The 19519-nt window shown below is 47.9% G+C and overlaps 1 protein-coding gene across 2 annotated transcripts in view; it reads right to left on the bottom strand.

Moving 5' to 3' along the window:
• LOC112677089 (uncharacterized) overlaps positions 1–19187 on the bottom strand; it is a 38141-nt gene extending 18954 nt beyond the window's left edge. The window contains exons 1-2 of one of the 2 annotated variants that reach the window (XR_007413105.1): positions 12506–12991; positions 2664–2720 (exon numbers count right to left, since the gene is read on the bottom strand). Coding sequence is in view for 1 of the 2 variants with exons in the window: in XM_049114464.1 (XP_048970421.1) it covers positions 2664–2720; positions 18817–19002 (243 nt within the window). In the remaining variant the exon portion in view is untranslated. Of the gene's footprint in view, positions 1–2663; positions 2721–12505; positions 12992–18816 lie in introns of those variants that run through there. The other variant, XM_049114464.1, reaches the window with a different exon arrangement.
• Between the last annotated feature and the right edge of the window lie 332 nt (positions 19188–19519).

Genomic DNA, 19519 nt, shown 5'->3' with positions numbered 1-19519 from the left:
CTTTGTCCTTGTGGCTAGCTCTGGACAGATCATTCTCTTGCTTTACAAAGTCACCTCTACAAAGACCATTTCCTCACTTGTTAAATGGGACTACTAATACCCACCCAGAAGTGTCGTCACTAGCTTAGCTCATCAGTGTGAGACATGGCCATTAAATCATCTGAGCAAGTCCTGGGCTGCCAGGCAGCCCTAGGACAATGAGCCAATGCCATGGGTCCAAGAGCATTCATGGCTATGCTCTATGCTCTGGTGGCCACAGAAGGGAGGCCTGAATTAGTGGCCACTCTGGCAGCTGCCCAAGGCCTTTGTAGTCCTGAGATCACCTCTGCCCCACAAGGGAGTCCCAGCCTCCCTGTGCACAAAAACATCCTCTCACCAAGGCTTTTGATCACATTGCAATCATTTTGTTCCCCTTCAGTCATGATGAATCAATTGTAAGTCCCTGAAGGTGTTATTTTCTCTCACTTCTGGGACTTTGCACATGCAACCCTCTGGCTTACAGCTCTCCTCTGCCTGCTCTGACTCACCCGCTGATTCCCATTGCACCTTTAGGTTAAGAGCTCAGCACAGATGCCTCTTTCTTCAGGGAGCTTTCCTTAACTTCCAGCCTTGGTAGATATTGCTGCTCTGTGTTCCCAGGGACCCCACTTACATTGGGGTGTGAGGTGTCTTGGGGGGGATGAATGGAAAGTGAGGCTGGAGAGGGAGATGCAAGCAGCAAGAGCTGTGGGCTGGGGCTGGGGAGTGCCACTGTGGCGGCCACCTGGAAGTTTTCCTGAGTTCAGCCTCTCCTGGGTGGGGCCCAGGTGTGATGTTTTGTGGATGCTGGCCCCAAGGGTGGCTCTGCTTACCCAGTAGATAGGAGCAGGAGGCAGGAGCCTGTTCCCAGAGGATCTGAGCCACCAATTGGCAGGGTTCCATGCAGCACTGCCCAACCCCCGAGTACTTATCTGCCAAGAGGCGGTGGGGCAGGCAAGGAGGGGTGGGAAGTCTATGCCAGAACCTAGATCTAAGTCTTAGACTAGACTCTGTGCAAACTCATGTCAGTAAGCTCAGTGTGTGTGACTGCACGTTGTCTACATTAAAATATGTGGCTGGGGTGGCTAGGTGGTTCAGTCAGTTAAGCATCTGCCTTTGGCTCAGGTCATGATCCCAGGGTTCTGGGATCAAGCCTCACGTCAAGCTCCCTGGTCAGTGGGAGTCTGCTTCTCCCTCTTCCTCTGCCCGTCCTGCAACCCTCTCCCTTATGCTCTCTCTTGCTCTTTCTCTCTCTCTCTCAAATAAACAAGTAAATAAAATCTTTTTTAAAAATGTATGGCTATGGGTCTGCTGGTATCTGACTATATGTATGTATATGTGTGTCTCTGTACAAATATGCAGTATGTGGGGGTCCATATGCATAGGTGTGCCTATAAGTGTGAATCGAGGTATCAGTACATGTGAATTTACGAATATGTGATAGTTGTGCTAGCAAATAGTCTAATGATTGTGCACTCTGATTTCAGACTTTCACTCACTGATGTTCAAATCTCAGCTCAGCCACTTCCTAACTCTGTGACCTTGAGAAGTGAAGTGAGAATCACTTCACTTTTCTGAGCTTTATTTTTCTCATCTTTAAAATGAGGGTGAAAATTAGAGTGCCCATACTGATTGATTTTTACAAAGAGATCAAGTAAAGCAGTGTATGTAAAGTACTTAGTGCCATGCCTGGATCATAGGAAACACTTAATGAATACTGGCAATTATTATTTGTTTTATGTGTGTCTATGGGTATGTGGTTGTCTCTGGGTTTATGTGTGCATCTAAGCAGGTGTTTATGGGCCAGTCTGGGGTTAAGCATATAGTATTGTGTATTTATGTGTAAGCACATACATTGCAGCTTAAAAAAAAAAAAAAAAAAACTTTCTAAGATCCTCTGGAAGCTCAGGTGCCAGGGTAACTACTAGGTGTGGAGGCCGAGAAAAATCAAGGCCATTCCACCTCAAGTTTAGCATTAGCACAAGTACAGCCATCTTAGGCCCCTGTGAATAAGAGCTGAACTTTATAGGAAAAACTGCAGAATGTCCTCAATGTCCTCGGCAGGTAATCCCATATCAGAAAGATAACAGTGCTCAGAATTGCCCTCCGCAGAGAATCCCATATCAGAAAGACAACAGAGCCCATGCCCAGTGGTAGAAAGTCCCCTATTAGAATGAGAACAGAGCTCAATGCCCTTGAAAGCCCCACATCAGAATGTAAACAGAACTTGAGAAATTCCTCCACCCCTTCTGAAAATCCCCTAGATCAGCCTATAAAAAAACCAGCTGTAACCCACTTCGGGGTCCAAGTCCCTGCTCCGCTGTGTCGGGTATACTTGGACCCAAGCTTGAGCTTGTAAATAAACCCTCATGTGTTTGCATCGGTGTCGGCTCCTTGGTGGTTTCTCGGATTCGCAATCTTGGGCACAACACTAGGAAAGAAATTTATGCTCCTATTGTGTCTTTAAACCTCCTACCCTGACCCTTGGTCTTTGAAAAAAAGATGATCATTCTTTCAAAAAATCAAATTTTGAGTTATCTGGAACTCAGACACACACAAATTGAACCCCTATATGTAGGTAACGTGTATGTGGTACACATGTGTGCACAAACACGTATCAGCATCCATGACTGTCCATGGCTTACCTGTATATTCCAACCCACAGCCCAGGAGCCAGTGGAAGCAGAAGGAGTAAGTGGTCCCTGGAAAAAGAAAGATGATATATAAGAAAGGTCATTTTAGGCCCCTGGCCATCTTGTGATCTATGCTTGGCCAACACTACTTGCCCAAAGCACATTTCTTTTAGAGCTTCCTGGGATATGTTGAAATTGCAGAAGAGTAGACCTCAGTAGATAATGCTTTTAAAGGGAACAGAAGAATGTTAGAACAAGCAGCCACTATCAGGCCAGGAGATAGCTTAATCATATTAGGGACAATAAATCAGGGGCAAAACTCCCAGGGCAGGGCTGGTTCAAAAATAAAGACTGACCTGGCGCACATTCTCGACTTATCTTTGCAGGATCTAAACCTCTTTGAGCACTCAGGTACCAGACCAACTAAAGCCAGAGATCTGACCCAGAGACTGTCACCTTCAGACAGCTTTTGCCCCAATTGCATGCTGAGTTCCCTGTCCAAGGAGGCACTGCTTTGGCAAATATCCCCTGTGCTCTCCCTTACTTATTGCAAGTAAAACCCTTTCTTTTCCTATTTTTTGGCTAGGTTGTGTCTTTTGGCTCAACACCCACCAAGAGAACCCAGTGCTGGGTAACACCTATGTAAGGTGGACAACCTCTAGTTCTTAACAGAATGACCTCTATCTTGACCTTGGAAATGAGTGGAAGTGTCTGCAAGCCAAAAAATCCTGAGTGTGACAGCTAGAGAGGGGCACGCCTTGAGTTCTGCCTCTAACTCAGGGCTGTTGCCCCTGGGTGTCCTTTAACAGAGAACACAAACCTGGAGCCAGGCAGATGTGGGTTCAAGTCCTTGCTCTCCCATTGGCTCCTGGACAGGATTGCACTTGGCTGAAGTTTCTGAGTGCCTTTCTGGGGCCTGGCCCCAATCCCAGTTAAGGAGTAGTTAGAGGCTGCAATTAGAAAAGATTAAACCGGGCACCTGGGTGGCTCAGTGGATTAAGCATCTGACTTCAGGGGAGCCTGGTGCAGGGCTTGATTCATGGGGCTCAGTCTGTTTGTCCCTCTGCCCCTCCTCTCTATTAGTGCTTCCCCCCACTCAAATAAATAAAAAAATCTTAAAAAAAAAAAAAAAAAAGAAGACTCAAACCTAGTCTTACCTCAGAGAGCCCTGCATCCTAAGTAGGCCATCCCAGTGGATGTGACACACCCAGGGAGTTGTGGGTGATAATTGGAGGCTCGGGAAGGGTAGAGTCTGGCTGGCCCAGGGAATGGGCCAACTTTTGCTACTCAAAAGGCAGACGAAGGAGATGGATAACAAAATTGAGAGCAAGTGCTTAGTAAATGGGCAAAGTACTTTTTTATGTCTGTTGGGTCTAATAATTTTTTTATTTTTTTAAAAGATTTTATTTATTTATTCATGAGAGAGAGAGACAGAGACAGAGAAGAAGCAGGCTCCATGTAGGAAGCCTGACGTGGGACTCAATCCCAGGACTCCAGGATCACTCCCTAGGCCGAAGGTGGCACTAAACTGCTGAGCCACCCAGGCTGCCCGAGTCTAATAATTTTTTAAATAGGTCTGTGTTTATACACCAATATTCATAACAGCATTATTCACAATAGCCAAAAGGTGGCAACAGCCCAAATGTCCCTTGATGCATGAATGGACAAACAAAATGTGGTACATATACACAGTGGAATATTATTCAGCCTTAAAAAGGAAAGAAATTCTGATACCTGTTGTAACGGATATACCTTGAGGCTATTGTGCTGAGTGGAATAAGCCAGACATAAGAAGAAAAATACTATAGGATTCCACTTATGAAAGGCACCTAGAATAGTCAAATTCATAGAGCTAGAAACAGAATGGTGGTTGCCAGGGACTGAGGGAGAGGCAATGGGGAGGTGTTGTTTAATGGGGACAGGCTTTCCATTTTGCAAGATGAGAAAAGTTCTGGAGATGGAAGGTGGTGTTGGTTACACTACATGGTCGTATGTGCGAATGAATTTGAGCACAGCTGTATACCCAAAAAGGGTTAAAATGGTCCATTTTACATTATGTAGATTTCACCACAATAAGAAAAACGGAGTTTGAGTTTGCATTTTTAAAAAAGATCTATTGAAGCTAATGCACACACAGTGAAAGTCACCCTTCCAACTATATAGTTCTCTGAATTTTGACAAATATGTAGTTATGTAACTACCGCCACAATCAAGGTGTGAAACATTTCCTTCATCCCCCAAGTTTCCTTCATGCTCCTTTGTCATCAGTGCCCACTCATCCTCCCAACACCCAGCCCTGGCAACCACTGATTGGTTTACTATCACGAGGGTTTGTTTTTTTCTAGAATGTTATATAGATGGGATGATACAGAATATAGCTTTTTGAGCCTGGCTTCTTTTCACATCACATAGTGCATCTGAATTTTACCCATGCTCTGAGTATACCAGAGGTTCTTCCCTGTTTGATGCAGACTGGCATTCCTGTGCATAGATGTACCATGGTTTACTAGTCCAGTCACCACTGAGGGGCATTTGAGTTGTTTCCAGGCTGGCGTGATTGTAAATAAAGCCACTATAAACATTTTCATATAGGTTTTGTGTGGACATAGGTTTTCATTTCTTTGGGGTGCATATCCAGGAGTGGGGATTGTTCTGTCACATGGTGAGTGGATATTAACTTTACAGGAAAGAAGCTGTTATTTCCCAGGTTGGTTGTTCCTCACTTTGTTTTCTAATTTTGTTTTTTTGTAATGGCTCATATTTTTTGTATTTTATAAAAGCATCTGTCCATGATGGGCTGAAAGGGAAAAACCCCAACTTGATCTTATCCTACAGTTACTTTGAGGAACTTTCCTCTGGGAGGATTTAGTCAATGAAATACTCGGGGAAAAGCTTCTTGGCAGAGAGAACAGCATGTGCAAAGGCCCAGGGGAAGGAGAGGGTACAGCAGACCCAGAGAAGTGGGAGCATGGGGCGGAGGGAGGGAGCAGAGAGTGAGCCATGAGGCTGGGAATGGGGTCAGGGACCAGATGGTGTGAGATGAGGCTGAGTTGGCACTTTATTTGGTGGGGGGTGTGAGAGCCATTGAAGGATCTTAAGCAGGAGAGGAAACTGATTCGATTTACATTTCAAAAAAGTTCCTCTGGCTGGAAGTAGCAGCTCCCTGGAGGCAGGGAGCTCCTGGGCAGGCATCCAGGTCAAAGATGAGGAGACTGGGACTAGGACTGGGATGTTAGCAGTGGTGGGGCTTAGAAGGTAAAATGGATAGGATTTGGGCATGTGCTAAGATGTGGGTGGGGAGTAAGGCAGTGAGAAAAGTGAGGGGCCCCAGTTTCCCTGGCCTGGGCCAGATGCTCCTATATTGGAGTCAGTGGTATAGAGGGGCAGCCTGTTGGGGGGTTGGGAGTCAGGCAGGAGCCTGGAGATCGCCCAGCTCTATGGCTATAGGGCCTGCCTCCAGAAGCCTCCCCCTCCTTCCCGATCTGAACCCAATTCAGCTGTCACTCAGGCAGGCCAGACCATGAAAGGCCCCCAAAGAGCTGGTGATTTGTGCAGCCCTGGCTGACCCATTGTCCCTTTGGGATTCGGTCTTTGCCAAGAGTAACAAAGAGCTCAGCAAAGAGCTGGCTCTGGGCTTGGAGTGAGGGGTAGGGAAGGAAGGGGGAGGGGGAAAGAAAGGAGGAGGATCTCGCCTGTGGCCTAGGCCAGGCCCAGGGTGTTGCTTTCAGCCTTCTTCTAAGGCCTGTGTTGGTCTAAACTGTGTATAGGCGGTACAGTGTACATGTGAACACATTGCATTGTGCATCTTTGTGTGTGTGTATACCCTAGTGCCCTGCGTGTGGGTGCCATCATACATGCACAAATGTTAGACATACTCTGTCCCTCTAGATTTGCTCTCCACCCTGCTTCATGCCCCCCAAGAACACTGACCCTGCAAGCGCCTCAACCAGATTCCTGTCTGGCTTCTAGCTGGGTTCGGCCAATGGCCACCCTGGCCAGCAGATCAGAAGGCAGGGGCTGGACTGGCCAGCTCCTCCCCCATCAGGCTGTGGCTCAGTAGTGGCCTAGGAGTTATAAAGTAGATCCGACTATCTGATCGCCATAGTTTCTGTTGGAGAGTCCTGCAAAACTGCAGGACTGTAGCTTTGCAAAACTGTAGCTTTGACCAGCTCCCACATGGCCCCATCCCCTGGCCCTCCAGGCCGAGGGTGGGCAACCTGGCTCCCTACTATTGCTAGCACCAAGGGCATCACTATAGCTTTGGATTTTCCTTTACCCTATGCTCACCTTTGTGGATGGCCCCTTCATTACATTTTGCTTACCTTGTTTGAGTGTGCCAACTGTTTCTTGCTGGGCCTCTGGCTGAGACAGTAGGTACCCACATTTGGGTCTGTGTGCACATGTGCGCACTGCATCTCTTAACAGAGCTGTACCTGAAAGGGCCTGTGTGTACATGTCGATGTATTTGTGCTCACACATACATGTACTTTGTACCTGTGGGTATCCTTACATCTGTACATGTTACCATTTATGAATGGGGACACGTGGCATGTATGCCCATGCCCATACCCATGTGGGTATGCACACTCATGCAGTTTTTATTGTTTCTGCATATCCATGGATGTGAGTTTCAGCTGTGTTTGGTGTTTTTGGGTGGCACTGATTGTGTCTACGAGTGCGTGCTGGCAGAGGCACCACGGGGAGAAGGCCGGATGGTTGCAGGTGCAGATTCCTCCTACAGGCTCCTAGGCAGCCAAGGATCCAGAATTGCTCCTCCCAGGCTTCCCCTGGAGCTTCTTTTATTTATTTATTTATTTATTTATTTATTTATTTATTTATTTATTTATGATAGACATAGAGAGAGAGAGGGGCAGAGACACAGGAGGAGGGAGAAGCAGGCTCCATGCAGGGATCCTGATGTGGGACTCAATCCCGGGACTCCAGGATCATGCCCTGGGCCAAAGGCAGGCGCTAAACCGCTGAGCCACCCAGGGATACCTCCCCTGGAGCTTCTTAAGAAGCTTTGCCCTTCCAAAGAGACCTGCTCCTGGGACTTCAGCTTGTTTTGTTTAACAAACCTCACCGAGGGGGACGGGGGGACATATAAAGAGTTGTTGCAAACCAATAAAAAAATAACAGCAATCCAATAGTAAAATAGGCTAGATATATGGTCAAATAGTTCAGAAAGAAATATTACAAATGGCCAGTAAATGATGAAGAAAGCTTAAGCTCACTAATAACAATGAAAATTAAAACACGTGAGGAAACTACTTTTTGTCCAACAGATTTACTAAACTAAAAAGCGGATGGTATTCAATAATGGAGTAGGTGTGGAGAAATGAGCACACTCATGTATCTATCAAAATATAAAGTATGTGTATTTTAGATCCCAGCAATTCCACTTGAAAACATCCATCCTATAAAATTACTAGCACATACATGCAAAAATATATTTGTAAGGTTATTCCCTAAAGCACTACGGTAATACAGAAATATTTAGAAATAACTTAAATGTCTTTCAGAATTATGGTTGAATACATTGTGGTATATCTATACTCTGGAATACTATTGCACTGTTTAAAAAAAAGTATATCTGTATTACTTACATAGAATTGATGTTTTCTATATAAAAAGTAAAATTGAAGACAGTTGTATTAGATAATCTCTACTTATGTTTCTGAATAATTGTGTGTAAACTGGCTTAGTGGCTTGAAGATTATCAACGTGCTTTTTAAAAAAAATTCTTTAAAAAAAAAAAAAGACTTATTTAAGAAAGAGAGAGAGAATGAGTGAGAGCCCAGTGGGGTGGGAGGCAGAGGGAGAGGGAGAGAGAATCCCAAGCAGACTCCCTGCTGAGCACAGAGACAGTCTCAAGGTGGAGCTTGATCTCAAGAGTCTGATATCAGGACCTGAACTGAAACCAAGAGTCGGACACTTAACCAACTGTGCCCCCCCAGGTGCCTCACTTTTAAAAAATTATGATCTTGGCCATGGTTGGTCAGGGAACATCCATCTGCCTTAGGGGAATTAGAAATGTTCTGAAAGAAATAAAAAGAGAAAGGCAAATTCCACTTCAGATATTCAAAAATAGTTAAGGGTGTTTGTTAAAGGATGTTATCACTATTAACAAAGAGGCTGTGGCCTCCACTCCCCATTTCTTGCTTCAGGAAGAGATTACGTGAGGATGTCGCTAATCCCATAGGACTGATGGCCTTGTAAGAGGTTTCCCTCTCTCCTTATCTCTCCCTCCCTCCCCACCCCCCCTCTCTGCTATGAGAGGACACAGTGGAAGGTGGCCATCTACAAGCCAACAGGAAAACTCTCACTGGGAACCAAATTGACCAACACTTTGATCTTGAACTTTCCAGTCCCTGAAAACTGTGAAAAATCAAGTTCTAGGTCCTTTAAGCCACCTAGTCTGTGGGACTGTGTGACGGCAGCCCCAGCTGACTAAGACTGAGCTCTCACATTTTAGCATGACTCGTGAGCAAGGCTCTGACTGTCCTTTGTTCTGGACTCTCTTGTCATGGATGTTTGTGTGGCAAACCCTCTGGAAGACTGACATAGTGTCCCCCTCTGGGGGAAAGAGCAGGCATGCTACTGCTAATGATAGAAGATTTGGGTCCCCCAATTAGAGTTGCTCTCTTATAACATGACCCAGTCTGTGTGCAGGTGATTTTTATTTTTTTATTTTTTTAAAAGACTTTATTTATTTATTTACTTATTTATTTATGGGACACCCAGAGAGGCAGAGACAGGCAGAGGGAGAAGCAGGCTCCATGCAGGGAGCCCGACGTGGGACTGAATCCCGGGACCCCAGGATCACGCCCTGAGCAGAAGGAGGCACTAAACCGCTGAGCCACCGGGCTGCCCTGTGTGCAGGTGATTTTTAGTCCTTTCTGTGCTGATCTGTGGGAGTTGGGGCTCTGCTGTTATAATTCTGGCTACTGCTATTGCTGTGAGTTACAAACTTCTTCTGGCGCACCTCATGTCTTCTGCCAGCATCCAAGAAGCAGAGGCAGGCTAACTCCTTAGCACGCAATTAGGGTAAAATCTCAGACCCTGCAGAGTTCCTGACAGTCCTGCCCTATATCAAATCAGGTGTGACCCTTTTGGCCAGTAGAATACTGTGGAAGTGATGCTATGTGACTTCAAGACCAAGTCATAAAAGACAATATAGCTTCTGCCTGGTTCTCCTGGGGTTTTCACCCTTGGATCCCAGTCCCCAGGCTGTGAGGAAGCTCCAGATGCCTTGAGGAGAGGCCCACGTAAAGAGGGATTGACAGGTCCCATCAGCTTGTTAGAAATGTGAGGTAAGCTAACTTGCAAGTGGATCCTCCAGCCCCAGTCCAATGCTCAAATGAGTGCAGCCCCTCAACATCTAACAGAAAACTCAGGATCACTTAAGCAGGACTGCCCAGCCCAGCCTGCCCCTAGATTCCTGACTCAGAAAGACTGTGAGAGATGTTAAATGATTACTGTTGTTTTAAACCATGGCATTTGGGGATGATTTATTGCACATAATAAATAACTAATACATAAAACCTAGGCCTCACCCCCTCAGTGCCAGGTGATCCAGCAGAGGGGAACTCGGGGCTTTCCTGAGCTCCCATGCAGTGTGGAAGTTAGGGTAAAAGCCAGCACACCTGCCACAGGGCCTCTGAACCTCATTTTTCCCCATCTATAAAATGGGGGATGCTAACCATAGCCCCTTCCTAGGATTGTGGGAAACATTCAGCAAGATAATCCACATAAAGCACTCAGCACAGTGCCTGACATCAGTGTTAACTTTTGTGTATAACAAACTCTATCATGTGCAGTATTGCCTTTGTTCATTATTTTGAGAGATTAAAAATTCTGAGTAGTCAAAAGAACAGTATAATAATTACTCAAAATCACACCAACTAGATTAACAATGAATAACTTTTTTGTCATGTCTGCTTCGATTCTTTTTAAAACTCTGCAGTAACATATGTATGCATTCTACCTTTGAGAAGTGAACCTAGGGATGCCTGCGGACGGAGTTCCTCATCAGGCTCCCTGCGTGGAGTCTGCTTCTCCCTCTGCCTGTCTCTGCCTCTCTCTTTGTGTCTCTCATGAATAGATGAGTGAAATGTTAAAAAAAATAAAAAATAAAAAAAAAGAGCCTATAAAAAAGGGAAAGAGATGGGATCCCTGGGTGGCGCAGCGGTTTGGCGCCTGCCTTTGGCCCAGGGCGCGATCCTGGAGACCCGGGATCGAGTCCCACGTCGGGCTCCCGGTGCATGGATCCTGCTTCTCCCTCTGCCTGTGTCTCTGCCTCTCTCTCCCTCTCTCTGTGTGACTATCATAAATAAATAAAAAAATTAAAAAAAAAAAAAGCGAAAGAGAGAGAGAGAGAGAAGTGAACCTAAACATTGAGGGTGAGGCTGAGAGCCTCCTGGCTGCTCCCCACTCCTGCCTCCTGTCCCTGGGCGGGCCTCCACAGGAGTGTGGCGTGCTTACTTCTAGTTCAGCTTTTCTCCCAACATTGGGTGGTGGGTGGCCACATCTGCAGGACCCCTGAAAGCCAAGCATCCCACTCCTGGTGCAGATGTAGAGAGATGCCTGGGGAGCAAGGCAGTAGCAGGTAAAAGGAAAAGAACAGGAATAATGAACAAGAGAAACCCAAAGGAGTTCCCACAAGCTGCCTAGAGAGACAGGAATTAGAAGCTGGGCCAGGCTCGCTCCGGGCTATGGGTGCTACCATGGCTTCCTGCCATTTGGTTATCACTGTCACCTGCACAGTTAGCCCCACCTCCCAGTGTCACCAACATAGCCACAGAGTCACACACAGTGTCACCTGCAGAGTCAGTCCCATCACCTCTTGTCAAACCAACACACACATAGTGTCACCTGCATGTAGTGAAGCTCACTATGACCAGCCAACACCCAACATAGTGTCACCTACACATGGCCACAGAGTCTCTAGCTCAGTCGCACACCATCCCAGAGTTGCCTGCCTGTAATAAGCCCCACACAGTGATTTGTTGTACCATCCTCCATCAGTTGCGATGTGGGGTGTGACATCAAACCCAATGTCACATGACCCATGCAGACTCCTCCCCCCACAGAGCCTTGCCCATACATCTCACTGCACATTGTGTGCTACTGGGGCCTAGGTCGTCTGGCTCAGAGGCCTGGGCTCTGGCCCTGCCTCTGCCAGCAGGACCACCATTCACCACCCAACTCCAGGAGCTGGGGAGGCCAGGGCACTGCGGAAGCAGAGCAAATCCAGAGAATAGGCTTTGTTCCTTGTGGGCAGGTCATTAAGGGGAGCTGGAGCCCCTCTGCCAGCCCCTCCCCTCCAACAAAGGAACAAAACAGCAGCTATTTTTAGATTCGTGTCAAACTCTCCCTCAGACCCTGGGGTGGGAAGTCCCATGAGAGAGGCATTTATGAGGGCTCTAATGAGCGGCAGCAGACTCTCCAGGCAGCTGGCCCCCATCTCCGCTAGGGGAGGAGCGAGCCCCGGATGCTCCCCAGACAAAGAGAAGGCCAAGACAATGAGAACAATGCCCAGGCTCTCGGACGCCTGCTTCCCTGGAGCATCCCTCAGTCTGGAAGGCAGTCCCACTGGACTCAGGGCGTGGGCAGAGGTCCGGATACCCCCTTCCTTGCTGAACCCACTGAAACCTCCTAGGCCCCATTTCCCAAAGAAGGCTACTGAGATGAGAGGCTTGCCTGGGATGGGCTCTTCCTACTGCACAAACTTCATGTGATGGGAAACTCTGGAAGCATCTAGATCTAAGAATGAATCATAGCTCTGCCCCCTCTAGCTATGCAGCCTCAGCTCTTAGTTTCCTTACCGACAAAATGGGGATGATAATTCTCACCTCCCAGGTTTACTGTGAAGAGTCCAGAGACGAGAATCGGGTTCATAGTAGGTCCTCAGTCAGCCCAGGAGCCCCATACTCTGTAAGCTCCTCCAAGAGCAAGGTCCTTGTTTTGTTCAACACTCAGCAGGAGAGCCCAGCACTCTGCCTGGCACATAGTAGGTGCTCACTAAACTTTGTTGAACAGGTTACTAAGGGTCTTTACCAGTCTTCTGCCCTACAGGCTTGCCCCAGCTTGAGTCACCTCCTTACAAATCCGTCTCTCAATGTCCTCTCAAAAAGAAATTTGCCCGGCTAAGACCAAGCCCTGGTCAGTGGGGGAGTCAGCCCCTGGACCTGGAGCCCTGTGCTGCAATGACAGAATCTGGCCACCAGGGGGCGCAGTCTCTTAAGGTTTCAGCCCCAGACCAGCTTCCTTCCCACCACCCCGGGGCCTACAGGGCTGGAGGTGGCACAACCCAATGGCACAACCCGCCTGGCCTGGCGCTTGGCCACTCCCTCAGGTGGAGACTGTAGAGCCATTTGCTGAAAACACGAGAAGCAGCATCACAACCAAGCTTGTCATCTCACAATGGTTAGAAAGAAACGTTTCTTCCTTCGGGTCTGCCCTGCTCCTCCCACTTGCCTGTGTCCTGTCCTCACAGACTATGGTGACCCATTATTCCCCAGGGCCTGCCCCACCAGACTCCAGGATTCCTTGTTCTATCACCTTTCCCCTCCCAGCCAGAGAAGGCCAGGCCATCAGAGCCAGAAGGTCCTTGAACTGATCTGTTTCCTACCCCATTTTACAGATGGGAAAGCTGAAGTCCGCAGAACAGAATCGTCATCTCAAGGGTATACAGTGAGGAAGTGGCTGAGTCAAGATCAAAACCCAGGTCTTCTTTTTTGACTTGTGCCATTTCACGCATGAATTGTTTTCCTATGGCTTCAGGGGAAGGAAACGAAGGAGAAGAAAGATGGTCTTTATGGCCTTCTTATTCTTTTCTAGCTCTTTGGCCTTACTCTGTACTTGCATTATCCCATTGAATCCTCCACCAACCCCTTGAGTAAGAAGTTCTTATTTGTATTTATGGATGAGGAAAGGGAGGCCTGACAAGGTTGCCCAGGTTTCACAGCTAAGCAACAGCAGCACCGGTGTTTGTCCCAAGACTGATTCTCAAATCCACATTCTTTCTGTTGCATTAGGTTGAACCATATAAAATTGCCATTCCCATAGGTCAAATCTTTGCAAATATCTTGTGTGCTTAAACTTAATGTTATGCCAAGGAGACCCCCTTATCCTGAAGGAAGGAGCCATTAATTGCAACATTCTGGTGGTGGAGTGAGAGAAGGATCTTTTTGGGAGCAAAAACTCCCAAGGAGATGACTGTCGCTGGAGACATTGTCCCTTACAACCCCAAAGCCCACATCAGGATTGTGGTCAGGTGACTCTACAGACCCAGATTCAATGGCCTCTGGCCACAGAGGGGTCATGCGCCTTGAGTAGGAGGAGACTTGGGGGACGATCCTGAAGGAGAATACAGCTTCTCTGGCTATGTCAGGGAGGCCCCTCAGAAGAGAGACAAGTCGACACGGTATAAATTTAGAATGTCACAGAATGCCACAGAATATCACAGCTAGAATGCCATAGAGTGCTGTTGAATGTCAAGGAATGTCGCAAAATGCTCTGGAATGTCAATGTCACGGGATATCGTGAATTCTTGTAAATGTCATAGATTGTTGTAAATGTCAAGAGATGTCATAGAACGCTGTAGATGGTTGTAAATGTCATTGCATGTCAAGGACTAACCTTCCATGTCATCATAGAATGCTGTAGATGGCTGTAAATGTCATGGAATGACTAAGAACGTCATCCTAGACCATGGTTGGCTGTTATAGAAATGTCAGTATCACAGAATGTCATGGAAAGTTCGAGCCAGCTGGAAAGGACTTTGCGAATTGTCCGGGTTTAGCTGCTCATTTTGCAGTTGGGAAAACCAAGGCCCAGAGAGGGAAAGGACCTTGTCTGATAGAACTCACCCACACAGTCATCAGTTGCAGAATTGACATCCAGGTCTCTGAACTCCCAGCCCAGGCAGCCTCCTTTGATTAAGGCTCATGGGGACTAATTAACCCTGTGATGGAAACAGTGGTGCCCAGTGGGTATTCAGCAAAAGTTTTGATTCCGTCTGGCGCTAGCCCTATGTCAGGATGGGGAATTAACTCCACAACTGGGGCATTCTGGGCTGGAAAATGAAATAATGAGTTCTTTGCTAAACTTTGCTAAAATCAACAACAGACTCACTCTTCAGCAGAGAGAGGGTGGATGTGTTGGGGGAGCCCCCAGAGGCCTTACCCCAACCAACCCTGTGCCAGAAAGATGCTTCCAGGCTGTCCCCAGAGCCACTCCTTACATAGCCAGGGACTCAGAGGTGTCCAATCTGGTGGACAGCTCTTGGTAGAGGTCCTGAGGTCTAGGAGGCTGGGTATGGGTCTGAGAATCAGGGCAGCCAGAGGGGAACCTCAGAAGGAGAACATCTGATGTCACACTGGGTCTTTACAGCCAGATGTCAAGCAGGAAAGATGCCACTTTAGCTAAACTGATTGCAGCTGCTGATGGAAGTTAGCAGGAAGAATCAGGGTCCTGGGCACCTAGGTAGCTCAGTCAGTTAAGTATCTGCCTTTGGCTCAAGTCATATGATCGCAGGGTCCTGGGATCAAGCCCTGCATCAGGCTCCCTTCTCAGCGGGGAATCTGTCTTTCTCTCTCCATCTGCCTCTCCCCCAGCTCGTGCTCTCTTTCACTCTCTGTCTCTCTCAAATAAATAAATAAAGTCTTTTTTTTTAATTTTTATTTATTTATGATAGTCACAGAGAGAGAGAGAGAGAGAGAGAGTCAGAGACACAGGCAGAGGGAGAAGCAGGCTCCATGCACCGGGAGCCCAACATGGGATTCGATCCTGGGTCTCCAGGATCGCGCCCTGGGCCAAAGGCAGGCGCCAAACCGCTGCACCACCCAGGGATCCCTAAATAAAGTCTTAAAAAAAAAAAGAGGAATCCAGAGTCCTTCTGCTGTCTTGGTAGGTTTATGGAGATGGGGGCAAGGTGGCAAGATGAAAGTGTTTTCAGGAGGTGGTCTTCCTTTGCCTCTGCAGCCAAGAGGAGACTACCCGTGATAAGATACTCTCTGCTTCCCTCCTTTTGTCCCCAAGCCTCTCCCTCCCTCTCTCCTCCAACACACTTTTGCCCTCATGTAAAGATTCCCAGAACTAGCCCCCCTCTCCTGTCTCTTGGTGCTGCAAACCACCCTGCAGGTTCTCTGATCCACACCAATGAACAGAGCCCTGGAGCTCCCTGCTCTGTAAGTGGAAGTGAAACAAGGAGAATTTCAGGGCTCTGTCTACATCCTCACTGATGCAGAATCCCCTTCTCTTGGCTGCTGGGCTAGAGACCTTTCTGGGCACAAAGCCCAGAGCCAAACCCGGGTGTCCCCAGCCCTGAGGGGAGAGTTGGCAGCAGTGCTGAGCCAATTTGCCAGGGAAGGTCCCTCTGGCAGGCCTTGGAGGTGACCACAGCCACCATCTCAGCTGGACAGGGGAAACTTTGCCCCTCTAGGCTGGGCTGGCAGTGACTCTGAGAGTTAGGCATCCACCCTCTTAGCAAAGCCTTCCCTTCTTCTCTCTGAGAGGTTGCTCCCTGCAGCTGTAAAAATAACGAGATCCCAGCAGAGCCTGGTGGCAGAGCTGAGTTCAGGAAAGGGCACAATGAAAGAATATGCAGGAGGAAAAGGGGATGGAGGGGCTCAGGCAGGGGCAGGCCATGGTAACTGGGGGACCTGGGGGGAATTCAGGGCCATAGAGGACCACCAGAAGAGCAGTGGGGTTAGCCTCACTTTTGCCCATATTAATGACGCTTTTCTAGTGGTGTGCACACACATGCGTGGCTGGAGACTGTACTTCTGTATGTGGACATGTGTGCCCCGGTGCTGTGCTTGCTCCTGGGTATGCGCTCACCATTTGGTGTCCACAGGTTAGTCTGCATGTTGGGGTGTATCATCTATACACTGCATGAATTGGATCTCTTTCTACACGGATGGGTGTGATTGTGTGCGTACATATGTGTGTATCTTAATATAAACACGGTGGTCTCAGCATCAGCTGAAAGAAGATCTCATTGAAAAGACAAGGAGAGTAGTGTTTAAGAGCTTTACCTAGACTCAGGAAGATCTGGGTTCAAATCCTGCCTGTGGCACCTCGGGCAGGTGAGTTAGCTTCTTTCAGTTGTTCTATCTGTAACATGGGGACAATATTAGTCTCCACCTTCCCAGGGTTATCAGGAAGTTCTGGTGAGACAGGGAATATAAAAGCGCTTTGTGAACTATAAAAGGCAGGCAAGGCATGGGAAAAGACAAGTGAGTCAGGATGGCTGCGAGACCTCAGGATAAATATGGTAGTGATAGGCAAATTGTACATGAGACTTGTGTCTGGAATGAAAGAATAACAGAAGAAAGTGCCAGATCCCCTGTGTGCATATTGGGGAGAGTATTTATTAATGTGCCAGTGTCAGATACCTTCCCTATGCCTGCCCTGTTCTCCAACCATTTGCTAACTGGGTTCCCAGATCCCAAGTTGTGAAGAATCAGAAGATTAGGTAGAGGGGATGGTAAAGCAGGGAGAAGGAAGGAAGGGTAGAGGTGAGAGGTTAAGACAAAGAACTGGGAAGAAGGGAGGAGAGAAAAAGAGACACCTAAGGAGCATCGGGGGATTTGGTGTTATGAAAGGTGTTGGAGCAGGTGCAAGTGGGGGCGGGGAAGAGAGAACAGGTGGGAAGTGCTGCTGTGAGTTCTAGTCTGAATTCCTCTATTGTTCTTGAAATTCAGGTAAAGGGCTGGAATTCTTTTTTTTTTTTTAAAGTGTATTCAGAGATCCCTGGGTGGCGCAGCGGTTTGGCGCCTGCCTTGGGCCCAGGGCGCGATCCTGGAGACCCGGGATCGAATCCCACGTCGGGCTCCCGGTGCATGGAGCCTGCTTCTCCCTCTGCCTGTGTCTCTGCCTCTCTCTCTCTCTCTCTCTCTGTGACTATCATAAATAAATAAAAATTTAAAAAATTTTTAAAAAAATAAAGTGTATTCATTAATTAAGTAATCTCTACACCAAATGTGTGACTCAAACTCATGATCCTGAGGTCAAGAGTCACATGATCTTCTGATGAGCTGGCCAGGTGTCCTTGGAATTCTTTTTAATTCCCTACTGGATAACTGTATGTTGTGTCTTGGATCTGATTCTGCTCTGAGACTGGACCATTTGGGGCTGCGGCCTATAGTCTGATCAGCTGTGTCCTAGGAAGCTGGTCTGTCACTGCGCAGGAGAGAAGTCTGGAGAAAAGAGCCATTATGAGCTGGGCAGATCCCTCCAAAAAGCATCTTCCAACAAGGGGCACTCCAGACCTTTAGTGCCAGGGCTTTCTCCCTGGCAGGTGCTTCTCTGTCCTCCAGGGAGGCAAATGGAAAGGCCAAGAGGATCTCAGGGCCCAGGAGTAAGGCCACTTGGGACTCCCAACCTCCAACCGGGCGTGGCTCCTCTGTATAAGTCTCTGCCTCAAAGAGTTTATATTCTAGTAGAGGAGACAGAAGCCATAACTCCACGTTGCATTGTAAGAATAACAATAAAGGCATTGCAAGGCAAGGCTGGAGGAGAGAGTATGGCTTAATCCACTTCTCATTCACCTCGGCAGAGAAGGGGAGTCGCAGAACTAGGGAGTGGTGGAGAATCGTGTTCCAGGAGGCAGGAATTGCATGTGCAGAAGAGAGAGTGTAAGCAGAGCCTGGTAGGTAAGAGAAAAAGCCAGGGAATGAAGTGTGGGACGTGAGAGTGAGAATCCACGGCAGGAGAGGCAGAGGAAATGCATGGGGGGCAGAACATCAGAGGCCGTATCAGGGAGGCCTTGGATCCTGGGGTAAAGAGAGAGGATTTATCTTGTAGCAGCGAAGAGCCTTGGAGACATGTGGAATATTTTAGCCAGAGTAATGGTATCAAGATGGCTTTTTTTTTTTTTTTAAAGAAATGATTTTTTTTTTTTAAAGAAAGATTACTCAGCCTGCTGGGTGGTGGGTGGGACTCAGGAGGGAAGATTGGAAGCAGGAAGCGCTGTTAGCAATGAGATAGTAACTACTGTCCATCAAGCTTTATGTGCGCTACTTCATCTTACCTTCCCCACAACCCAAGGTAAGATCAGCATCTCCATTGTACAGATGGAAAAACTAGGGCTCAGGAGGTGATGTGAATTTCCTGAGGTCATACAGCTTGCAAGTCCCTGGGCAAGATTCCAACTTACCTGGAAGATTCTAGGTAAGAATCTGGACGATTCCAGCCCAGCTCCCGCTGACGCCAGAGCCCTCAGTCTCAGTCTCCAAATCTGGATCCAGGCTGCCGGGCGTTCGGATCCCATCTTCACCACAGCACATGACATCTGCCTTAATATGGCAGCTGACATAGAGGTCTGGGGCCTCAGTGTCCTCATCTATAAAGCGGGGTTGATAATAGTATCCACCTCATGGGGTTGTGAAAACAAAGTGCCTGGCAAGGTGCCAGCAGACAACGTGCTTTCACTATGTCAAGTGTCCAGGCAGAGCACATGCCATTTATCGTGGAGTCACAGCAGTGAACCATCAGCTGAGCAGAGGCCTGGGCAAGGAAAGCAGCTTGAGGGTGGGGAGAAATGGGGAACTCGCTAGATGTAGGGGGTGGAATGAATAACACATGAGAGGGGAGGATGAGGAAGAAAGAGTCAGAGTTGTGTCCTCACTCTGTCTGGGTGGGGCAGGGCCTGGGAGGGTGGCAATTCTGTTTTCTTATTTGGGGAACCTAGTGACTGAGCAGGTTTGGAGAGGATAATGAGTCTGTGGCTCCTGTGAGCCCCCCACTTCCAAACTCCAGGCCCCACCTGCCTCTGGAGCCTGGGAAAAGACCTGTAGGCTTCCTCCCGACCTTGACCCTTCTCAGATAAAGGCCAACTCTGAGTTGGGTCTCCAGGGAGA

The sequence above is a fragment of the Canis lupus genome, chromosome 9, assembly GCF_003254725.2.
Source record: "Canis lupus dingo isolate Sandy chromosome 9, ASM325472v2, whole genome shotgun sequence".
NCBI lineage: Eukaryota > Metazoa > Chordata > Mammalia > Carnivora > Canidae > Canis > Canis lupus.
Note: the sequence above shows the minus strand (reverse complement) of the source record. Positions and strands in the feature narration are given on the sequence as shown.